The 23,388-nt window shown below is 44.7% G+C and overlaps 1 protein-coding gene across 1 annotated transcript; it reads right to left on the bottom strand.

The window, feature by feature from the left end:
• Window positions 1-11,666: 11,666 nt before the first annotated feature.
• Window positions 11,667-13,217, bottom strand: LOC142219200 (uncharacterized). Its single transcript, XM_075288153.1, has one exon. The coding sequence runs from the start codon at window positions 13,215-13,217 to the stop codon at window positions 11,667-11,669; it is 1,551 nt and encodes a 516-aa protein (XP_075144254.1).
• Window positions 13,218-23,388: the final 10,171 nt, after the last annotated feature.

The following is a 23,388-nucleotide window of genomic DNA, read 5'->3' as shown; positions in this document are numbered from 1 at the left end:
TTGAACTCTATTATTGCCATGGTGTCTTTATTTTGGTGAAATGAAGAAGTCTCTCTGTAGACATGGATGTTAAATTCCCATGGCAAGTTTTGTTTTCATGGCAATCTTGCAGTAAAACTTTGGAGTTATAAAGACTAGCGGTTTCCTCCACATATCCTAATAAATCAGGTACTACCATACCAGGGGTGAACCTAGCTTTTTTGCCGCCTGAAGCGGACGACAGAAAGGAGGGGGTGGGGCGGACGGGGCAGCGTTAGCAGGCAGGGAGAGGACCTGCTCTCTGCTAAGGGGAGGCCGCTGGAGCAGCGCTGCGTCCACAGGGCCTCCCCAATCCACCGCTCGCTTCCCGTGCCGGGCTGCCGAGACGGTGACGCTAAGCCAGTCCAGGACAGGTTGTCCTGGACTGGCTTAGGTCAGCAAAAATGCCGGGGCCCTGGCATAGCGCCACCTAAAGCGGTCACTTCAGGTCGCCTCATGAGAGGTGTGGCGCTGTACCAGACTGTGCACCTGCACTGAAATACCTGGTGAGCCCTGTCCACAACCTCTTCTTCAGAAAACAGAACAATGATATTAGGCAGTAATCTTAATAAATCATTAGAGGAAATTACAGGATTTAGCAATAAATGCTGGCAGAAGTCTGATACATATCTGTTTACACAGTTGTTCAAAAAGGTTCCTATTTCCATTGCTTGATTACTACCGTAAATCTATGGGCAATTCAGTTCCGCTGTATATCTCTAAAGCCTTATTCACACAACAGTGAAAAATGGGCCTATGATGGCTGTATAGGGCAGTGCAATGATTACTGTCTTCTATTCAGTTTCGATAATATTGGCATTAACTTCTAGAAAGGTTCTTTCTGTACATACACAAGAGTCCAAGAGTGCATCGAGGCATGTCCGAGCCCCATTGTACATCACAATAAGGACTGTCTGTGCCTCCGTATTCTGCCCAGTAACACTATTCTATCTGGCCTCCCTCCGAGCTATCTAATCTGTGGCACACTGTACTGTCCATGTGTGGCTTACATCACCCACATCTAAAGTAGCCCCTTTGTTCTTGGTGTAGGCTGATGTTGGCCACGCATGCGCAGTACAGTGCGCCACAGAACAGATAGGTCAGTGGGCAGCCACAGCTGTAACCACATCACTGTTGCTGGGCAGAGATATAGGTAGTACAGCTTGCGATGCACATTGCAGCTCGGGCACGCCCTAATGTACTCTTGAACTCAATTGCATACTCACAGAAACCAGCTTTTTCTGGAAAATAATGCCACCATTCTCAAAACTGAATATAGGACAGTGACCATTGCACTGGCAACTATTGGGGTGGATTGCATGTTGTTGTCTTTTGTTTTGCTGACAGACTCCCTTTATGTAGCTGCATTGGGACTGTAAAAACAAAATATCTTTAAAGGTGTGCATACCTTTTGTGTTGTAAGCTTGGTCATGCTACTGGCCTGAGTACAACACATAAAAAATTTGAGCATGTGACGCTGAATGATGTTCTTTCATAAAGTCTACGGATGTCTTCTACAGACATCCATTGTGTTACACATTGCTAGAACAAGATGAGTATTCTCCACCAGACCGTTCTGACTAATGAATGTTCCGGACAAGTAATTGAACGAATGTCTTTTTATTAAGGACTACTCAAATTATGGCGCAGGCCCTCTACTGCTAAGATTTAATAAAGAAAGCCATAGGCTAAGGCGACAACTTGTAAAAATCTAAAAATGCAGCTGAAATGCAGTGAATGGCCATATAAATCTGTGGGGAAAATGCAGTGTTGGGTTGAGATTACATAAAATCTCATTTACTTTGTTGGCACTGTAAAACGTAAGCGTTTTTTTCCGCTGCATTTCTGCAACAGCCAAAACCCTGCGTATGCACAACACACGGCGTCAGTCACAAAGGGCTATCTGGAAACTGGACTTTCAATGCTTGAAGATAAATTCAAGTGACTGTAGGTTTGTTTGTAATACAGTGGGTGGCCGCAATCTGTCTTAAAGCCGGGTTCAGACACGTTTTTTTGGGCCGGATTTTGACGCAGAATCCGTGGCCGTTGTTGCCTGGATGCCAGAGCTCAGAAAATCACATTCAGGTGGAAAACTTTCCCGCTAAAAGTGCCCATTGTAGGATATTCTAAAATCCCACGTGGATCCCTCATAAAGGTCTCCGACCCCTCATTATGTGCAACCAGGAGGTATAACAGTGATCCAAGGCCATATTTTAGAAATGGTATCATGCTATAAGCACTGGAGGGTAACAATACTTCCACACAATGTAGGGCTAATAGGAATCTAAAGCCATTATGCCATATTTATAGAGCCTATTTTGTATTCCACATACATATATTCTGTCTGGATACCATTATAACTACCAGACCATTGAGAAGCACCTTCAATGAAAAAAACAGGATATTCATAAGGGAACATTGTTGGGAGGAATTGTTGTATTTTATAGGTTTTCATTCAAGGAGTTTTCTTAGCTAAAAGTATTGATGATGCATCTTAAGGAAAGGTAATCAATATTGGATCGATAGTGTGTGGGGGGGGTCAACATCTGGCATTTCCCAAGTGTCCCTTTTTTGGAGGTAAAGTAGACTTTTGACGTTTGACCCAAGTCCCTCCCTTCCCCTTTGCTAAATAAATGTTCCTCTTATTGATATTGGGAATGTCAGGATACGGAGTCGCCGCGGTCTCCTTGCTGCGCGGCGTCTCCCTGGGAGACGTGTTAGGAGTTCTATTGGGTGTGCTTAGGTCATTAAGGGTTAATCTTTTCCTTGCCTTCAGTCTCCATGCCGTTGCCATCAGGTGTGTTTCTCTGCTGCTATTTAAACTCCACCCAGGCATGGATCCTTGCCAGCCATTCACTTTGTGTTTCCTGGTCCCCCTGCTCAGTCTGATTCCCTGTCTGTTTGTATTCCATATGTTTCTTGGTTTTTAGACCCGGCTTGTATTTTTGACTATCCCTTGTCTTTTGATTTGGTACCTTTTATTATATCTCCTGGCTTGACCTCTTGCTCGTCTTGCTCTTCTGTGTCTTGCTGGGACTTGTGGTCCTCCCTGGTTCCATGCTGTTTTAGTCTTTTGTTTTGCATTGCATTTACACTGTGCTTTCTGTTTAGGTGTGACCCCGTGACTCCAGTCCCTAGGACTTTCAGGGCCTCCTCTCCCCTTATCCTAGCCGCCGGATAGAAGGTTAGGAGCCGTGGTAGGCGCACTTCAATTAGGAAGTGCATTGGTCTGCCTCATCTCAGATATTACAGCATAGTTATAGCTGCAGGGCCTGCGACCCCTTTTGTCATTAGTTGCACAGTGTTGCTTTCCCAGCTGTGTCACTTTGCACTGCCTGACCCTGACTCCAATCCTTACAGGGAATAGCTGTACATTAATAAACTTAAATATGTTGTTCTAGAAACTAACCCATTACCATTAAAATTAACACATTCACAAAGGGTTAAAGGAGAAAATGCATCTCACATTTTGTTATGCAATTTCTCCCGTACACAGAAATACCCCACATGTGGGTGTAAACTGATTTTTGGGCACACGGCAGTGCATGGAAGGGAAGGTTGCGACACTGGGTGTTTGAACAGCATATTTTGCTGGAATAATTTTCAGGCACTATGTCTCATTTGCAGAACCCTTAGCGTACCAAAACAATGGAAACCCCCCCAAAATGACCCCATTTTAGAATCTACACCCCTCACAGAATTCATCAAGGGGTATAGTGAGCATTTAGACCCTACAGTTGTTTCACAGATTTTACTAACATTGGAATGTGTAAATGAAAAATGACTAAAATGTCACTTTATCCCCAAAGTTTTCATTTTCACAAGAGGATAATGGAGTAAAAGCCCCCCACAGTTTGTTAAACAATTTCTCATGAACATGGCAATACCCCATATGTGGCCATAATCTGCTGTATGGGAACATGGCGGGGCTCAGAATGGAAGGAGCGCTATTTTGCTTTTGGATGGCAGATTTTGCTGGAATAATTTTTAGGTGCCATGTCGCATTAGCAGAGCCCCTAGAGAACCAATACAGTGGAAACCCCCTAAAAGTGACCCCATTTTGGAAACTAAACCCCCCACAGAACGTATCAAAGGGTATAGTGAGCATTTTGACCCTACAGCTGTTTCACAGATTCTATTAACATTGGGACATGAAAATGAAAATTTACTTTTTTTTTCCAACAAACTGTCAATTTAGCCCCAAATTTTTCATTTTCACAAGAGGATAAAGGAGAAAAAGCTCCATAAAGTTCTTTACACAATTTCTCCTGAACACAGAAATAATCTACTGTATGGGAACATGGTGGGGCTCAGAATGGAAAGAGCGCTGTTCGGCTTTTGAAGGGCAGATTTTGCTGGAATATTTTTCAGGTGCCATGTCGCATTTGCAGAGCCTCTAAAGTACCAATACATTGGAAACCCCCTAAAAGTGACCCCATTTTGGAAACTACACACCTCATAGAATGTATCTAGGAGTTTGGTGAGCATTTTGGCCTCACAGCTGATTCACAGATTTTATTAACAATGGGACGTAAAAATGAAAAATTACTTTTTTTTTCCAATTAATCGTCCATTTAGCGCCATATTTTTAATTTTGCAAGTAGTTGAAGAATTAAAAGCCCCCCACAGTTTGTTACACAATTTCTTCTTAACACTGCAATACCCCATATGTGGCCATAATCTGCTGTATGGGTACATGGTGGGGCTCAGAATGGAAAGAGCGCTATTTGACTTTTAGAAAGCAGATGTTGCTGGAATAGTTCTCAGGTACCATGTCGCATTTGCTGAGCCCCTAAAGTATCAATACAATGGAAACCCCTCAAAAGTGACTCCATTTTAGAAACTACACAGGTGACAGTAAACTGGAATTCACCAAGAAGTGACCCTATTTTGTAGGGACAATTTTAGGGTCTCTGCAAATATGACATGGTGTCCAAAAACAAAGAATATAAATCTGCACTCCAAAAGCACATATCGCTCCTTCACATCTGAGCCCTGCTGTGTACCCAAATAGCGGTGTATGCCCACATGTATGACACTGGTGTACCCCGGATAACGTACTTAATGCCATATGTGGGTATAAATGGCTGTTTGGGCACAGCCGGGCACAGAAGGGAAGGAGCGATAGTTTGGTTTTTGGAGCACAGTTTGATTTTTGGACGTCATGCCACTTTTGCAAAGCCCCTGAATTGCCAATAAAGTGGAATCCGCAGACATGTCACCCCATTTTGGACACTACCCCACTCATGGGATTTATCAAGTGGTGTAGCGAGCATTTTTAACCCCTGAGTGTTGCATTTATTTAGTTTCCAGAAATGAAATCGCAGCTGATAATGAGAAGTTAAAAATGAAAATTTTCCAGAGATTCGCCATTTTAGTGCCCGATATGTTGTGCCCAACTTATGTCAGCAGAGATACACACTCCAAAAACTGGTAAGCGGGTATCCTGGGCACAACAGCTTTTAGAGCGTTCATCTCTGATACAAGGCGGGCACAACATATTACGCACTGAAATGACGGGTTCCTGGAAAAATTGTTATTTTCACTTCTCACAATCAGCTGCGTATTCATTTATGGATAAGTTATAGCAACACTTGGGGGTTAAAAATGCTCTCTGTACCCCTGGAGAAATCCTTCAGAGGTTTAGTTTCCAAAATAAGGTCTCATATCAGGGGATTCCACTTTACTGGCGTTTCAGCTCTACAAAAGTGTCATGGCATCCAAAAACCAAACCGTCTGTGCTCCAAGAACCCAATAACCCTTCTTCCCTTCTGTGTCCAGCTGTGCCCTAATATCAGTTTATACCCACATATGACATTACGTCTGATATAACGGGTACACCAGTGTCATACATGTGTCATACATGTGGCATAAACTGCAATTTGGGCGCACAGCAGGGCGCAGAAGGGAAGGAGTGCTATGTGGCTTTTGGAGCACAGATTTGGATGTTTGGTATCTGGACGCGATGTCATGTTTGTAGTGCCTGTAAGGTACCAGAAAAGTGGATTCTCCAAAGGAGTGACCTAATTTTGAAAACTGCACCCCTCAAAGAATTTCTCAGGGGGTGTAGTGAGTATTAGTATCCGGACGTGACTGCACAGCGGATGGTGAAGGGGAATATATAAGCAGTGCGGAGGACATTGCAGACACCAAATTCCCTACTATGTCCCAGTAGCTCCTATAATTGGGGGAGTCACTCTGGGGGTCACTTTGGGGGTCACTTCTGGTGTCTTTTCCCTCATAAGCTGTAAATCTGGGGTGTCCCCTGATATCCGCTCGCACAGCTTATATATTCCCTACCTGCCGCAGCCAGTTGTGTTCTAATGATTTGGCGATTTTTGGGGGGTTTTGTCTTCACATTGCTAGATGCTATATTTTCTTTATTCTTCTGGTGACGCGGCCATATAAGGGCTTGTTGTTTGCGGGATGAGATGTATTTTGTAATGACACCATTTTTGGGTGCCTACAACTTACTGAATACATTTTATTAACTCTTTCTTGCTGGATTAAAAAAAAAAAAAATCAATCCTGGCATTGAGTTTTACATTTTAAATTTTTCGCCATGCAGCGTACAGTATAAGTAATGTGTCCTTTATTCTGCGGGTCGGTACGGTTACGGCGATACCTCATTTATGTTATTTTTTTATGCGTAACTAATTCTGCAAAACAAAAACACATATAGGGACATAAATCAATGTTTTTTGCATCGCCATCTTCTGAGAGGCGAAACATTTTTATTTTTCAGTTGACAGTGTTGGTTGAGGGCTTATTTTTTGTGGGACAATGTGTGCTTTTTATTGGCACTGTTGTGGGGTGCATATGACTTTTTGATCACATTTTATAGCATATTTTGTAGGATGAGATGGCAAAAAATCATTATTTCCGTCAAGTTTTTTCCGTTTTTTTTTTTCCGACGTTCATTGTGTACATTAAATATTATTTCAGTTTTATTGTACAGGTTGTTACGGACGCGGCGATACCAAATATGCATTGCTTTTTTTAAATTTTTAGTGCTTTTTTTAAATATAATTCATTTTGTATAGAAAAAAGGGATTTTTGGTCTTTATAACTTTATTAATTTTTTTATACACTTTTTTTTATTTTTTTTTAACTTTTTTTTTACTTTTTCATGTGTCCCTTTAGGACACTTGAATCAGTTGATGCTTTGATGAAAGCACCAACTGATTCTGCACAGTAACTTGCAGGACACAGCATTCAGTGTCCTGCAAGCTACAGAGGAAGTGAGCTGCATCGCTCACTTCCTCCATGGTCGGCAGGATCAACCAGGTATGTGGGGGCTCCGGTAGTCTGGGGTCACTGGCCAGACCCCAGACTACCTTTTACTGACATCGGCACCCCCCGATGTTGCCGCGGGGGGTGCCGATCGGCTTCAATTGTCGGCGGATCCCTTTCGATTGCGCCGTGATGTTTCACGGCGCGATCGAAAGGGTTAACACGTCCAGTCGGACTCAGTTCCGACTGGACGTTATTGAGGAAGGGGTTAGGTGTTAGTAACACCTAACCCCTTCCCCCCCCCCCCCCCCCGCAACCCTCCGCCCGCCAAGAAGGTACCTAAAGATCGGACGTATTTCGGCAATAGTCCGGTTTTTAGGTACCAGCACATGAGGCCGTAAATTTACGTACGGCGGTCCTTATGTGGTTAAAGGGATTCAATCATTAAAACTGAATTTTTTTCTACCTAACACATAGGAATAGGCTTAAGAAAGGCTAACCTTCTCCTACCTTTAGATGTCTCCTAGAAGCCACCGTCCCGGTTTTCATCGGTATGCAAATGACTTTTCTTGCAGCACTGGGGGCGGTCCCCAGTGCTCAAACAGCTCGTGTAAGTGACCACAAGAAAATGGCCTCAGGCATGCGCAGTCAGTTCTGCACGATGCCAGAGCCGACTGCGCATGCGTGCCATTTAACCCTTTCCCAACATCCGCCGTACTAGTACGGCGCATGCCGGGTGTGTAACTATGGCGACCGCCCGGGAGGCCATCGCTGGAGATTTTTCTCGCAGCACTGGAGATGCCCACAGTGCCACGAGAAAACTCATTTGCATGCCAGTGAAAACCAGGATATCTATGGAATGGCAGCGCAGAGAAGACATATAAAGGTAGGAGAAGAATAGCCTTTTTTTTTTTAATATGGGGCCAGAATGTACATTTTTTTTATTTTTATTTTTTCCTATCAGTATATCTTTGGAGTGTGGGAGGAAATCCACGCAAATACGGGGAGAACATACAAACTTCTTGCAGATGTTGTTCCTGGTAGAATTTGAACCCAGGATTCCAGCACTGCAAGGCTACCATGCTAACCAGTGAGCCACCGTGTTACCTCCCCCCCTCCAAAGAATAGCCTTTCTTAAGGCTATTCCTATGTGATTGAATCCCTTTAATGGACCCATAGGGTCTCCCTTCCCAATATAAAGACACCAGTACTATAAATCGTACATTATTTGTAGAGTGCCCAGGAGCTTCATTTTCTACATCTTGACCTCAAGATATACAATATGGGATATTATCAACATCACTCCGCATAGAGAACTAAATGATCCTGCAGTGTGTCTGTGTTTCTTTCTTTTTAGTTGTTATGATTCCTAGGATTTCTCTGCCATGAGCTTGTATGTGTTTCTCTCCTGTTATATACTGCTGTACCATCTATGAAACTGTATCACTGAAATTTCCCCATTGTGGGACTATTAAAGGACTATCTTTTGTTATCTTATAGTTTAGAACTTAAAATTTATATATTGAGATATTCTTTCTGCTAATATAATAATAAAGAACAATTCAAGCATACAGATAGGGAAACATATTTTGAACACAGTAAATTGTAAGTGTCCCTCTTTGACAGTCCAAAAAGTTGTCAGATCGCTCTCTTCTCTGTGGGACCTGATCTACAATAACCTCGTTTGGTCGCTACACAGAAAGTGGAGCTGTTTTCTTTCTGCGCTATATGTATCAAGCCACAGTTCACTTTGCAGCCAATGCAGCTCCTGGTTTTGTAAACATAAAGCAAGTAGTCCGTCCTTCTTCTTTTCCTTCAATAAAATTAGATTAAAAATAAGGTTGTATTGGAAAATAAAGTTCTCAAAGGTTCCAATGGAGATTTTGAAGAAACTGCAACAGCTAGACCAAGAAGTTTCCAACAAGCCGGGGTGCAAGATAGAAAGAAGTGACTACATAGAGTTCATTAGAGGCTAAAGCCCGGAAATATTCTTCTTTGGTACTTCTTACAGATGAGGCAGGATCACTTCCGCTGTATCAGTCTTTGGGGGTGGAAATGTTGACAGCAGAAACAGGAGAATGAAGAGTCGGGTCAAGTTACAAACATTTTCCAGCATAGTTCTCTTTTGAAAACTGAAGTACAAGAAAAGCAATTACTTAAAGGGAATGTGTCACCAGAAAAGACCTGTTCTTTAAGGATAAGTAATTACTGTAGGCCTGGTTTTTACAACTATAGAAAGAAATGTGGTTACCAATTGTCCTGGGTGTTGTGAAGTCCAAACATGACAGACTGCACAAAGAGCCATTGGAATCAAAGGGGCGATAAATAGAGATGAGTGAACAGTGGAATATTCGTTATTCGTTTCGAATAGCCCCTCCATATTCGACTATTCGAACGAATATCGAATTCCATTATAATCTATGGGGAAAAAAGCTTTGTTTCAGGAGAAACCACCATTCGACTCAGGAGAGTCACCAAGTCCACTATGACACCTCAGGAAATGATGACAACACCTCTGGAATGCAACTGGGACAGCAGGGGAAGCATGTCTGGGGGCATCTAACATGCCCAAATCCCTGTATTATGCCACTGATAATGCGGGAGCTGACTTTTCCCATAGGAATGCATTGACCAGCGTTGATTGGCCGAATGCCATACAGTGTACAGCATTTGGCCAATCAACGCTAGTTCTGCCGCAGGAGGTGGAGTCCAAGATCGGTCCAAAGCCGTCTCCATTGTGGTCCTATCTCAGATGTAGCAGAGTTGACACAGCTCTGCTACATCTCAGGTATAGCAGAGTTGACACAGCGCTGCTGCATCTCAGATATAGCAGCGTTGAGCGCACAGCACTGCTACATCTCAGGTATAGCAGAGCTGAGCGGGAGCTGACTTTTTCCCATAGGAATGCATTGACCAGCGTTGATTGGCCGAATGCCATAGAGTGTACAGCATTGGCCAATCAACACTAGCTCTGCCGGAGGCTCGTCTGTGAGGAGGCAGAGTCTAAGATCGGTCCACAGCAGTCTCCATTGTGGTCCGATCTCAGATGTAGCAGAATTCAGCGCACAGCTCTGCTACATCTCAGATGTAGCAGCGCACAGCCAGCTCTGCTACATCATTGTTCACTCATCTCTAGTAGAGATCCATATGAAACAAAATAAGGATTTCCTCTACTGTAGTACTAAAACAGCTACATTGATATAGTGTAGTTTGATTCCTCTTATTGCCCACATATGTAAGGTAAACAACACATGGGGGTAATACAGTATTTTATCATAAAGGTAATTCCAGAGGCTGGTTTGTAGACTGGAGAGTGATAAATGTTAACATGCATAATTACATAGCTCCCTACCATCCCAGATCTGGCGGGACAATCCCGAATTTATACTGCTGTCCCACCATTCATGATAGCTTATGGTTTGTCTCGCTATGCCCCTGAAGTCCCGCTGTGCCCCTGAAGTGTTTTGCTGCTAACAAACTTTGTTAGGGTTGGGTAAAGGTTAAATGGTAGATGCTAAATCCGAGTGGGCTAAAACACCTTTGATGATGTCATGACCATGTGATCGGACTATTGTATGGCCAGAGCTAATCTGGATACTACAGGGCAGTGTGGTGTTACACAGAAAGAGGAAGCTACTGGGAATGGAGACTGATAGAAATTAAGGAGGAGAGAAGAAACAGCATGTGTGAGCAAGAGGGGGGAACTGGGGGCAGATGCAGGGGCAATTAAACTGAAGACAGATGATGGGGAAATTATACTAGGGCAGATGAAGGGGGTATTTTGCTGATGGCAGATGAAGAGGGACATTAAACTGGTGGTAATGTAGGCGGGAAATTAAACTGGGTAGATGAAGGGGGCATTAAGCTGGTGGTAGATGAAGGGGGGCATTAAACTGGGGGCATATGGAGGGGGATATTAAACTGGGGACAGATCGAGGAGTGGACATTAAACTGGGGTAGGGCAGATAGAGGATGACATTAAAATAGGGGAATTGGAGGAGGACATTAAACCGTGGGGGGTAGCTGGAGGGGCACATATCTTCCTCTAGTTGCTCCCAGTTTAATGTCCCCCTCCAACATCCCCAGTTTAATGTCCCCCTCTAGTTTCCGCCAGTTTAAACTGGGGCAGGAGGAGAGGGACTTAACACTGTGGGGAAATTGGAGGGGAACATTATCCATTAACATTCCACACGCCTTATCCTCTAAAGGGGTCTCTTAGACTCTAAACAGACATTCTTATAAAGCTTATATGAGAAAAAGCTTACAAGATGGCTGACAGAATATAAGATGGAGGATGTGATCCTAACAATCCCCCCATTAAGACATTTATTATTTTCATATCAGATGAGTACGTTCACTTAGTTCCCTAAATGCCAGCCCTGCTGGATTCCCCATCTGATATTTTTTATAAATGTCTACCACTTATATCTATCTTTATCATAACATCTATTAAAGCATATTAAAATTAACTTGAAAAAACAATATATAAACAATATGACCATGGCAATTTGTACAATGATTTGTAATATCCCAGTTATCCATCCACCTATTCCCTTGAACCAATTAACAGGATTCAGAAAGGAAAAAGTGTCAGCCCACCAGCTATCTTCCTTTTTCCCCACCTCCTTCTCATATTCTTCCCTTAATTTGTATATATTCTCTAATTCTTGTTTTCCTTTGATATTACCTTCTGGATCGATATAATGGCAACAGGTAGGTCCCACCACCTGACACATCCCACCCTGGGCCTTAGTAACATAATCTAGTACCAGGGTGTGTTGGTTGGTGACTATGATCAGCTGGTTTTGTACTGCTATGGTGGTGTTAAGTACTCCTAATATACCCCATATTTGATCATCTAAGTAATCGGTGGCTTCTACTAGCTTATCCCAGGTTTGCGTTATCATTGGATAAACAAGGACTGTACTGACTATTTTGTTTCCTGTACTCATTTGGACCAGGTGGGGTCTACCACTTTTCCTAGGGGTGTTATCAGCTGCTCTCTTGTACAGAGTGTGCTTAGGTATGGCTTTTGCATTTAGTTTATCAACTATAAAGGTGGCAGGAGTGAGTCTTACTATAGTACATGTACCTTTCACCCCCACCGGTAACCACTTGTATGCATTGTTGCCACATGCCCAATACATCTGAGGAGGTAGAGCAAAGAAGGCTGAGTGTTGGGTAATAAGTTTGTGCACAAGGTCCACAAAGCTGGATACATTTTTCAGCATACACCAAGATGGTTGTTTACCCAGGGCCCCACAATATCCAAAATCTCGATTTCCACAAACAAAGTTGAGGTTCTTTTTCCTATAAAGTCTTTCTTCAATTGTCTCATTTACACATTCTATATTCCCGGGGATCTCCTTACATGTGTGATTATTCCCTTCTATGAATAGATGAGCATGTTCCCAGGACGTGTTGTGTAATGTTCTTTCTATGACCCAAGGTGTCCAAAAATCCCCTCTCTTTTTCCCATCATCAGCAAAACTTATCTGTAGTCTGGTTTGGGGAATTTCTCCTAACCGATTAACAGTGGATTTCTTTTGGGTAACCCATCTATCTCCATTATACGTCACATATTGGATATTCTCATTATCCCTAGTAAGGTTACCTTGCCACCATGGGTAATCTGTCCACCCCACTATTGGTATCCCCACAGTAACATTTGCCCACAATTTCCACACTGATTCTTTCGTATTGTGGGTGTGATCCATACAACCAGACCAGTCGATCAGTTCTTCCATGGGGACAGGCACAGCTATGAACGGTAGACTAGAGGATGAGATGGGTGAGTGAGTGCATATCCAACAATTTTTGAGGGCCTTATTGAACCCTTCTACCATTATAAGATGATGTCTGACAAATTTATTGTCAACTTCTTTAGGTCCCTGAAGAGATTTCCAGGTTCCGCTGATTGTGAGTCCTTTTAGAAAGCATAAAACAAGTAATGTCCATCTCTTCATTCCTGCCGTGGTTCAGGAACCTTTTTACAATGGGAAGCGTGTATCCAGGTAGATTTTCCTTCCAATTTGACTGAAGTGGCAGTTGTCAGCAGTATTTGGAAGGGACCGTCATATCTGGGTTCAAGAGGCTTCCTGGTATGTCTTTTCACGACCACCCAATCACCAGGCTGCAAGCTGTGTGTTCCTGAAAGATCAGAAGGGTCTGGAATAGAAGAAAACACCTGCTCATGTGTTACTTTCAATCGTTGACACAAGTTCTGGACATAGCTGGCAGTGCTGTCATAATTAAGTTGTAAAGTCTGGGGAAAATATAACCCTAGTCTAGGCACACTTCCAAAAAGCACCTCGAATGGCGACAGACCTGTCTTTCTATTCGGAGTGGTCCTCACTGAGTATAATGCTAGAGATAGGCACTCTGGCCAGGGCCTTCCTGTCTCTGCCATGGCTTTCTGGATTTTTAACTTGAGTGTGCCATTCAGCCTTTCCACTTTGCCTGAACTTTGGGGATGGTAGGGTGTGTGGAAAGCTTGTTCAATCCCTAATGCAGACATTATTTCCTTCATTATCTCACCTGTAAAATGTGTACCTCTATCAGACTCTATCACCTCAGGTATCCCAAATCTACACACAAGCTCAGACATCAATTTCTTGGCAGTTACCTGTGTGGTTGCTCGGCTGACTGGATAGGCCTCCACCCAACCTGAGAACAAATCCACACAGACCAACACATTTTCGTACGTTCCAGATTTAGGCAATTGTATGTAATCTACTTGTAATCTTTGGAATGGATACAGGGATTTTGGTGTGCATTTGGTAGGTGTTTTAACTACCTGTCCTGGATTGTGTAGAGCACATATGTGACATGCTTTTACGTGATTCCCTGCAGCCCTTCCAAAACCTGGGGCAAACCATAATTTACCCACTAGTGACTCCATGGCATTTCGAGAGGCATGCACCTTACCGTGGGCCAAACCAGCCATTTGGGGGTATACTGCTGCGGGCAGACACAATCTATCCCCCATTTTCCTCATTCCTTCACATTCTCTGGCACCAGCCTTTGCCCATTTCTCAATTTCCTCACCAGTCACCTTAGCGTACAGCCCCTTGGGGTCTGCTAGGTCAATATCCATCTTGCTCACCTGGTTGAGACCCTTCCATGGCAGTAGTGCCGCTGCTTTTGCTGCTCGATCAGCCTTCTCATTTCCAATACTCTCAGGGTCTCTTCCCCTTGTGTGAGCTTTGACTTTCACAATTGCCAATTGCTTAGGGAGCAATATGGCTTCCATTAGCTGACTTACTAAGTTTCCATTCTTAATTGGCTTGCCCTGTGCCGTCAGGAAGTTCCTAGACCTCCATATTGGGCCATAATCATGTGCAATGCCATACGCATACCTGGAGTCAGTGTAAATGTTTGCTGTGCTATCCTTCGCTACTTTGCAGGCTTCTATAAGGGCTTTCAGTTCAGCCTCTTGTGCTGACATGTGTGGTGGAAGGGCTTCTTGTACTATGGTGTCATGTGTAGTGACTACAGCATACCCTGTAACAAATTTGCCTTTTTCTGTTAAGTACCTAGAACCGTCCACAAACATCTCATAGTCAGGATTCTCCAATGGGGCATCAGTAACATGACTGAAGCCGACTGTCTCTTGAGACATCAGGTCAACACAGTCATGCTGATGTTGGCTGTCAAATAAGTCACCTTCTGAGAGGGAGTTTAAAAATATCTCATCCTCTATTCCCCCCTTTGAATCATACACTCCTATTGGTAAAAGAGTTGCAGGATTCAGAGTTAAACAACGCTGAAATGAGATGTTGGAGGAGGATTGTAGAGCAAATTCCATTTTGCTCTGTCTCGCCAAAGAAAGATGACGTCTGTCTACCTGTGTGAGGATTGCATGGATGTCATGTGGTGTGTATACCACTAGGGGGTGGTCTAGGACAATGTCTGAGCTTTTCTCCAGCAGGGCCTGTACGGAGAGTACAACCCTTACACAAGAGGGCGTTCCTCTTGCGACAGCATCCAAACGTGCACTATAGTATGCCACGGGATGCTTTCTATCTCCATGTTGTTGTGTGAGAACTGCAATAGCATGTCCCATCATCTCAGTGACATAGATTTGAAAGGGCTTCTGATAGTCAGGCAAGCCTAGGGCAGGTGCACTGACTATCTGGAGCTTAAGTTGATAAAATGCGTCCAAAGCCTCTGGTGTCAGACTGAATGGTTTAGATGAGAGACAGTCATACAAGGGCTGCATGGTCAGGGATGCAGATCTGATCCATGGCCTACAGTATGACACCAGACCCAAAAAGGTACGTAACTGAGCATGGGAGGTTGGCACCTGCATTTCCCTTACCACTTTGGTCCGTTCATCTGAAAGATGTTTGGTACCTTGGCTCAGACAATGTCCTAAGAACACCACCTTTTGCTTAGAAAATTGCAGCTTGTCTTTACTGGCCTTACACCCGTTCTGGTAGAGGAAACACAGCAGGCTTATGGTCGCGGCTTCACATGTCTGTTTATCTGGGGCACAAAGAAGAAGATCGTCAACATATTGCAATAATACAACCTCATCAGAGGGAGGGTCCCAGGCATTCATGATCAGTGTGAGACACCTTGTGAACTGATTTGGACTATTTTGTGCCCCCTGTGGCAGGACTGTCCAAGTGTATTGTTTACCTCTAAAAGTGAAGGCAAATAGGTATTGGCAATTGGGGTGCAGGGGCACACTGAAATAAGCATTACAGAGATCCACGACACTATAATACGTGGTCCCTGTAGGAATTGCAGACAGTAAAGTATGAGGGTTGGGCACTACCGGGGTCTCTAGCAAGGTGACTTTGTTCAACTCTCTTAGGTCATGGACCATGTGGTAAGTATCTGGTTCACCCTTTTTGCCCTTCTTTTTAACAGGGAACAGTGGTGTGTTGGCCACTGATGTACATTCTTTTAGAGCCTTAGCTTTTAGCAATTCTACTATAGTTGTGGCTATAGCATCCTCTTGGGCGTGTGTCAGTGGGTACTGTTTGATTCTAGGTGGCTGGGCTCCTGGTTTCAAGTTCACCGTAACAGGAGGAACATCTAACTTGCCCAAATCTGTTTTACTTATTGCCCACAGACCTTCTGAAACCTTAGACAATAACACACTTTCTTCCTCAGTGAGGGTGAATACTGAATGTGGAGTATTCACTGCTGCAGATACTAAACAAAGTATCTCGTGATTGGTATGTGTGGTTTGTACATAAGCCTCACCGGAGGGGTGCAGCATGATGTTACAACCCAGTACTCCCATCACATCAGTACCTAGAATATTGTCTGAGGTTTCAGAGACAAGGAATCTAGTCAAAATCCTGCTCCCCTGAAAGGACGTTTCTATGGGCTTTGTCTGGTAAAACGGGGCAGGGGGACCTGATACTCCCTGAACCATCTGACTCTCACCAGACAAAGGTAAATCTAAATGAGTGACAATGTCTTTACTGACACAAGATTTAGTTGCCCCAGTGTCTATGAGGAACGGCACCTCCTTTCCATTAATCAGTACAGGTTGGAAAATTTGTATACCTCTTTCTGCTGAAGATAAGAGGGATACTGGGGCTGGAGAGCCTGACCTTCATTGTGAGTTGTCCTGACCCTGAGTAGGGGCAGGTTTTCTACAATTGTCCTTTCGTTTTTGGGACCAACAATCCCTGGCCAGATGTCCCGATTTTCCACAATTAAAACACTTTCTAGTTTCCCTCTTTCCTTGTTGCATATGGCAGGTGCCCTGTCGGCCTTGATTACTTGGATTTCCCGGGTTTATGGTACCAGAATTGGTGTAATTTTTTATTGGAGCGGCTGCCTTTCTTTCTCTCTCATCTACAGCAAACCCAACAGCCTTAGCATACAAGTCATCTGGGTTTGTGCGTCTCCAATCTGGGGTGCAGCCTCTGATCTTTTCGGCCATATTTGGTCCGATTCCTTGCATAAATGCTTCAGCAATCATGGTGTTTTTCAAAGCATTAGGGGCCTGGTCCCACCCAGAGTCTACTACCTTAGTGAGTAGTCTGCCATAATACGCTTCAATAGACTCTCCCTTTTCCCTTCTACAAGTAGTTAAAGCAGTGCGTCTGGTTTCTGCTTGTTTGTCACACCATAATTGTAATCTATCTAAGAACTCGTCCCCGCTCCCAGTGGTTTCTGTACTGCCGGGCTGATGTCTACTAAACTGGGCAGTAAGATTGATGGTTCCCATCAGTCCCTCAGTACATTTGACCTGTAGAAGGGCCATAAGATCCTTCCAGCTAGCTTTATAATTAATCTGGATCATTTTAATTTTTCTAAGAAAGGCACTGGGCACTAGCTGAGGGTCTGGTAACTGTTGGCAAAGGGCCAATTGTTCACTGGGGGTCCAGGGTCGCCATTCAACTGTGGTAGTAGTGATGTTTTGACTACCTGTCTCCCCCCCTCCTTTTTGCGGAGTTCGGGATGCCCCTTCTTTTGAATTATTTTCAATCTCAGTGCCTGTCTCTCCATGGGGGTCCTGGACACCCAAGGTTCTCCTTGTCTGGGACCTTGTCAACACTGGGTACAAGTGTTGTGTCGGCTCTGGTGAAGGTGGAAGGGCCTCATCATCGGGTGGTTGTAACATTTTTACTTGTTGTACGTGGGGGCAATGAGCTCCACACGCCAGACAAGTTTCTCTGTAGTAAAGATTTTGCTGACTACAAACCCTACAAGTCCATCCCTCTGGACCTCCATATGGTGGGGGTGCAGAGGGTGGATTTTGCCGTCCTTTTTTATTTAAAATCACGGCGGAGGGTAAAGCATATAGTACAACCTTCTTATTACCCGATTTCTGAGGCCAGTCCCCCTTCTCTGCCCTGTTACTACCTTCAATCAGAGCATACATTCCTCTTTGTAACTTATGCTCCCGTATCTGTCCTGCATGATCTAATCTCCATTGGTCCCAAAATCTACTATCAAACAGTCCTGTCTTGGGGACACCTGCTCTTTTAAAAATTGTTTTTACTTCGGCAGCAACCTCTTTTCCTTCTCCCATCTCTATTAGTTCATATGGGGTGTACCATATCTTAGAGCATCCCTTCCCCATACTAGCTGATGGCCAGTCAGCTGTGAGCTTCCCACTCCTCTAGGGCAATTAAGACAATAGAGGGTCACTCTTGACTACTCAAGGGTCACGCAAACCTCTCTTAGTGAGAACTCCCAAACAGTCACTCTGTTTTCACTGAACTAATCTCTGATGTGCAAAATTCTGGCGTAGTGCTCAGGACAAAACCTTATTCGGTTTCCATAGACTCAACTTTCTGTCTATGTCTCTTTACATAAACACACCTGAATCTTTGCACGTACTTGCGCGGATTCTACTCAGTCCTTAGTGCTACTACTCGGGTCTCATTCGACCCTGACCGTCCAGGCACGGCAGATATACAGGAAAGAATTGCCGTGCTGAAAGGCAAAAAGGCCAGTGGCCCTGACGGCATCCTACCAGAGATGATCAAATACAGCTCTCCAGCAATACACGCGGCACTGGCAAAGCTATTCACCCTCGTGCTCAATGCTGGACACTTCCCCGAAGACTGGAACAAAGGGCTCATAACCCCCATCTACAAGAATGGGGACCAATATGACCCCAACAACTACAGAGGGATCTGCGTCAGCAGCACGCTAGGGAAACTGTTCAACAGCATCATCAATAACAGAATCCTCACCTTCCTCACACAACACGGGGTCCTCAGCAAGAGCCAAGCAGGGTTCATGCCAAACCACCGCACCACAGACCATATCTACACCCTGCACAGCCTCATCAAGACGCACGTCCACAACACCAGAAGAGGCAAGATATTCGCCTGCTTCGTGGACTTTAAGAAGGCGTTTGATTCAGTATGGCACCCAGGCCTACTTCTAAAACTCCTAGAGAGTGGAATAGGAGGAAGAACGTACGACGTCATCAAGAGCTCCTACACCGGAAACCAGTGCAGTGTGAAGGTGAATGGGAAAAGGACCGCATACTTCCAACAGGCCCGAGGGGTCAGACAAGGCTGTAGCCTGAGCCCAACGCTCTTCAACATCTATATCAATGAACTGGCTACAGCCCTGGAGGCCTCACCAACCCCAGGCCTCACCCTGAACAATCGAGAGGTGAAGTTCCTGCTATACGCCGATGATCTCCTACTCCTGGCCCCCACCGAGAAAGACCTCCAAGAAAGCCTGTCAGTGCTGGAAAAATTCAGCACCACATGGGCCCTACCCATCAACCAGAAGAAGACCAAAGTCATGGTATTCCAGAAGAAGGGCCACAATAAAGCCTCCACCACCTCACAATTCACACTGAACGGCTCCACACTGGAGAAAACCAACAGCTACACCTACCTGGGGCTGGAGCTCAGCCAATCAGGAAGCTTCAAAGCAGCAATAGAAACCCTGAAAGAAAAAGCCTGCAGAACCTTCTACGCCATCAGAAGACAACTGTACCACCTCAAACCACCGGTGAGGGTCTGGATGAAGATATTTGACGCTGTCATCTCCCCGATCCTTCTCTATGGCAGTGAGGTTTGGGGCCCAGCCACCTACCCAGACCAGTCAAGGTGGGATTCCAGCCCAACAGAGAACTTCCACCTGGAGTTCTGCAAATACCTGCTACATGTCCATCGCAACACCACCAACATAGCCTGCAGGGCAGAGCTAGGCAGACTCCCCCTATGGCTCACCATACAGAAGAGGGCGCTAGCTTTCCAGGCACACATCCAGGGGAGCAAGCCTGACTCCTACCACCACCAAGCATGGCTAAGCCACCTGAGCAAACCAGACATTCAACAACCAAACAGCAGCCAACCACCAAACCAAAAACTCCAACAGATGATAACCAAGGCCGAAATAAAGGCGACCACAGAGGCAAACAGAGAGCGGTACATTGAAGAATGGAGAAACGAAATAAATAACTCCAAGAAACTCACCGTGTACCAATCCCTACAAAGGGACTACACCATGGCCACCTACCTGGAGAGAATACGCCACCCCAAGCACAGACAGACCCTGAGCCGATACAGACTGAGCGCCCACAACCTAGAGATAGAGACGGGGCGATACAGACAGACGTACAAGCCACGGGAGAAGAGACTGTGCCAGCACTGTGACCAGAGGGCCCTAGAAGACGAGACCCACTTCCTGCTACACTGCACCAAATACTCAGATATGAGGGCCGTCTACTACCAAAGACTCTCTGCCCACATCCCAGACTTCATATCTGCAGACGAGAAGAGGAAACTCTACATCCTACTGGGAGAAGAAGAGGCCACTGTGGAGATCGCTGCCCAATACGTGTCCAGCTGTCACCAAACCAGAGGAAGATGAGACTCCATGGACTGTTATATTTATCCCAATACACCCGCCCCACCCACCCCCACCCCCACCCCCACCTCCCCATATAGCAGTCACCAACGAAGAGGAAGATGAGACTCCATGGACTGCTATAACCGAAACCCCCCCCCCCCCCATACCCACCCACCACCCACCCAACCCAACTCCCCCCCCCACCCACCCACTTTACTAGCTTTGGCAATGCCAAATACCTATTCGGATGTGCCAATAAAGCATTTTTTGATTTGATTTGATTTGATTTGTTCCAAAACAAGGACTTTTCAATCACTCAGTACTTTTTGATTAAGGATAGAGACTGCACTAATCTCTAATGTACCGCCTTATACACTTTATAACAGATGTATCAATCAAATGACAGCATGGACAGTATACAAAGAATGAGGTATAACATTCCCACCCCGCTACAACAACATACGTTTTTGGTTCTTCCGAGCTATATAAAAATGGTATCGATTGTTATAAAACGATATGCAACACTAACCTCACACATCAACACACAGGATCCGGGACACGTGGGAGCTCAGATTACTTATATGGTAAAACAAAGGCTTACCTACACTCACCGGCCACTTTATTAGGTACACCTGTCCAACTGCTCGTTAACACTTAATTTCTAATCAGCCAATCACATGGCGGCAACTCAGTGCATTTAGGCATGTAGACATGATCAAGACAATCTCCTGCAGTTCAAACCGAGCATCAGTATGGGGAAGAAAGGTGATTTGAGTTCCTTTGAACGTGGCATGGCTGTTGGTGCCAGAAGGGCTGGTCTGAGTATTTCAGAAACTGCTGATCTACTGGGATTTTCACGCACAACCATCTCTAGGGTTTACAGAGAATGGTCCGAAAAAGAAAAAACATCCAGTGAGCGGCAGTTCTGTGGGCGGAAATGCGTTGTTGATGCCAGAGGTCAGAGGAGAATGGCCAGACTGGTTCGAGCTGATAGAAAGGCAACAGTGACTCAAATAGCCACCCGTTACAACCAAGGTAGCCAGAAGAGCATCTCTGAACGCACAGTACGTCGAACTTTGAGGCAGATGGGCTACAGCAGCAGAAGACCACACCGGGTGCCACTCCTTTCAGCTAAGAACAGGAAACTGAGGCTACAATTTGCACAAGCTCATCGAAATTGAACAATTAAAGATTGGAAAAATGTTGCCTGGTCTGATGAGTCTTGATTTCTGCTGCGACATTCGGATGGTAGGGTCAGAATTTGGCGTCAACAACATGAAAGCATGGATCCATCCTGCCTTGTATCAACGGTTCAGGCTGGTGGTGGTGGTGTCATGGTGTGGGGAATATTTTCTTGGCACTCTTTGGGCCCCTTGGTATCAATTGAGCACCGTTGCAATGCCAAAGCCTACCTGAGTATTGTTGCTGACCATGTCCATCCCTTTATGACCACAATGTACCCAACATCTGATGGCTACTTTCACCAGGATAATGCGCCATGTCATAAAGCTGGAATCATCTCAGACTGGTTTCTTGAACATGACAATGAGTTCACCGTACTCCAATGGCCTCCACAGTCACCAGATCTCAATCCAATAGAGCATCTTTGGGATGTGGTGGAACGGGAGATTCGCATCATGGATGTGCAGCCGACAAATCTGCGGCAACTGTGTGATGCCATCATGTCAATATGGACCAAAATCTCTGAGGAATGCTGCCAGCACCTTGTTGTATCTATGCCACGAAGAATTGAGGCAGTTCTGAAGGCAAAAGGGGGTCCAACCTGTTACTAGCATGGTGTACCTAATAAAGTGGCCAGTGAGTGTACAGCGCTGTTTTATTCATCTGAGGTCCTCCGGGCCCGTCTCCTTAGTCGGTTGATGGATGGGTTGGTATTCTATTGGTTGCACATCAAACGATCATCGATGCCCTACGTTGGGCGCCAATTTCTGTTAGGGCAAAGACCCCTTACGTATGCTGAAGTAGGTCTAATTTAAATATGCAAGCTTGGAGAAGTCACGGATACGCACACACAGTGTAGTGTATTAAGTGAGTTCTGATTTTAATGGTGCAAAAAGGTAGTTTAAATACAATACAGACAAAAGCAGGTTGGACTATTCTACTGACATGATTGGTTGAACATAAGCTGTGGCACATGACTATTGGATAAGGTTTGCATCTCATTATTATTTTCCAAACTGGGATGACCTTTCTCATGACATCAAGAAGAATCTAAGATGTTTATGTGTAAACCAACATCTTACACTAATTCTAGATGTATACATTGCAGCAAGAGAGATAATGATCACATGTTGTCTGACCATACTGGTTTTGGCCTAATGACCAACAGTTTACAGAACTGGTTTCTACACACCTTCAAAGATGCGATCCTTACTACAAACAGATAAGGATTTATAACCCATCCATTAACATTCCACACGCCTTATCCTCTAAAGGGGTCTCTTAGACTCTAAACAGACATTCTTATAAAGCTTATATGAGAAAAAGCTTACAAGATGGCTGACAGAATATAAGATGGAGGATGTGATCCTAACAGGGGGTATGTAATAATGTATTATAGAAAGAGCTGTCATATAAGGAAGTGCTGGGACCAGGGGCGTAACTACCGTAGAGGCAGCGGAGGTGACTGCCACAGGGCCCGAGCCATTAGGGAGCCCGGTGACAGCTGCTACTGCTGCGTTTGTTTTTTTTTTAATAGGCCGTTACGGGCCCTATTCACTTGCCGATCCTGGCTGGGCCGGGATTGGTAAGTGACACTGCGGGCCCCACAAATACTATCATTATACTCGGGGGTCTTTTCAGACCCCTGATCGGGAGAGGTAA

The sequence above is a fragment of the Leptodactylus fuscus genome, chromosome 10 (assembly GCF_031893055.1).
Source record: "Leptodactylus fuscus isolate aLepFus1 chromosome 10, aLepFus1.hap2, whole genome shotgun sequence".
Lineage (NCBI taxonomy): Eukaryota > Metazoa > Chordata > Amphibia > Anura > Leptodactylidae > Leptodactylus > Leptodactylus fuscus.
The sequence above is the reverse complement of the archived record's forward strand: the minus strand, read 5'-3'. Positions and strand labels throughout refer to the sequence as shown.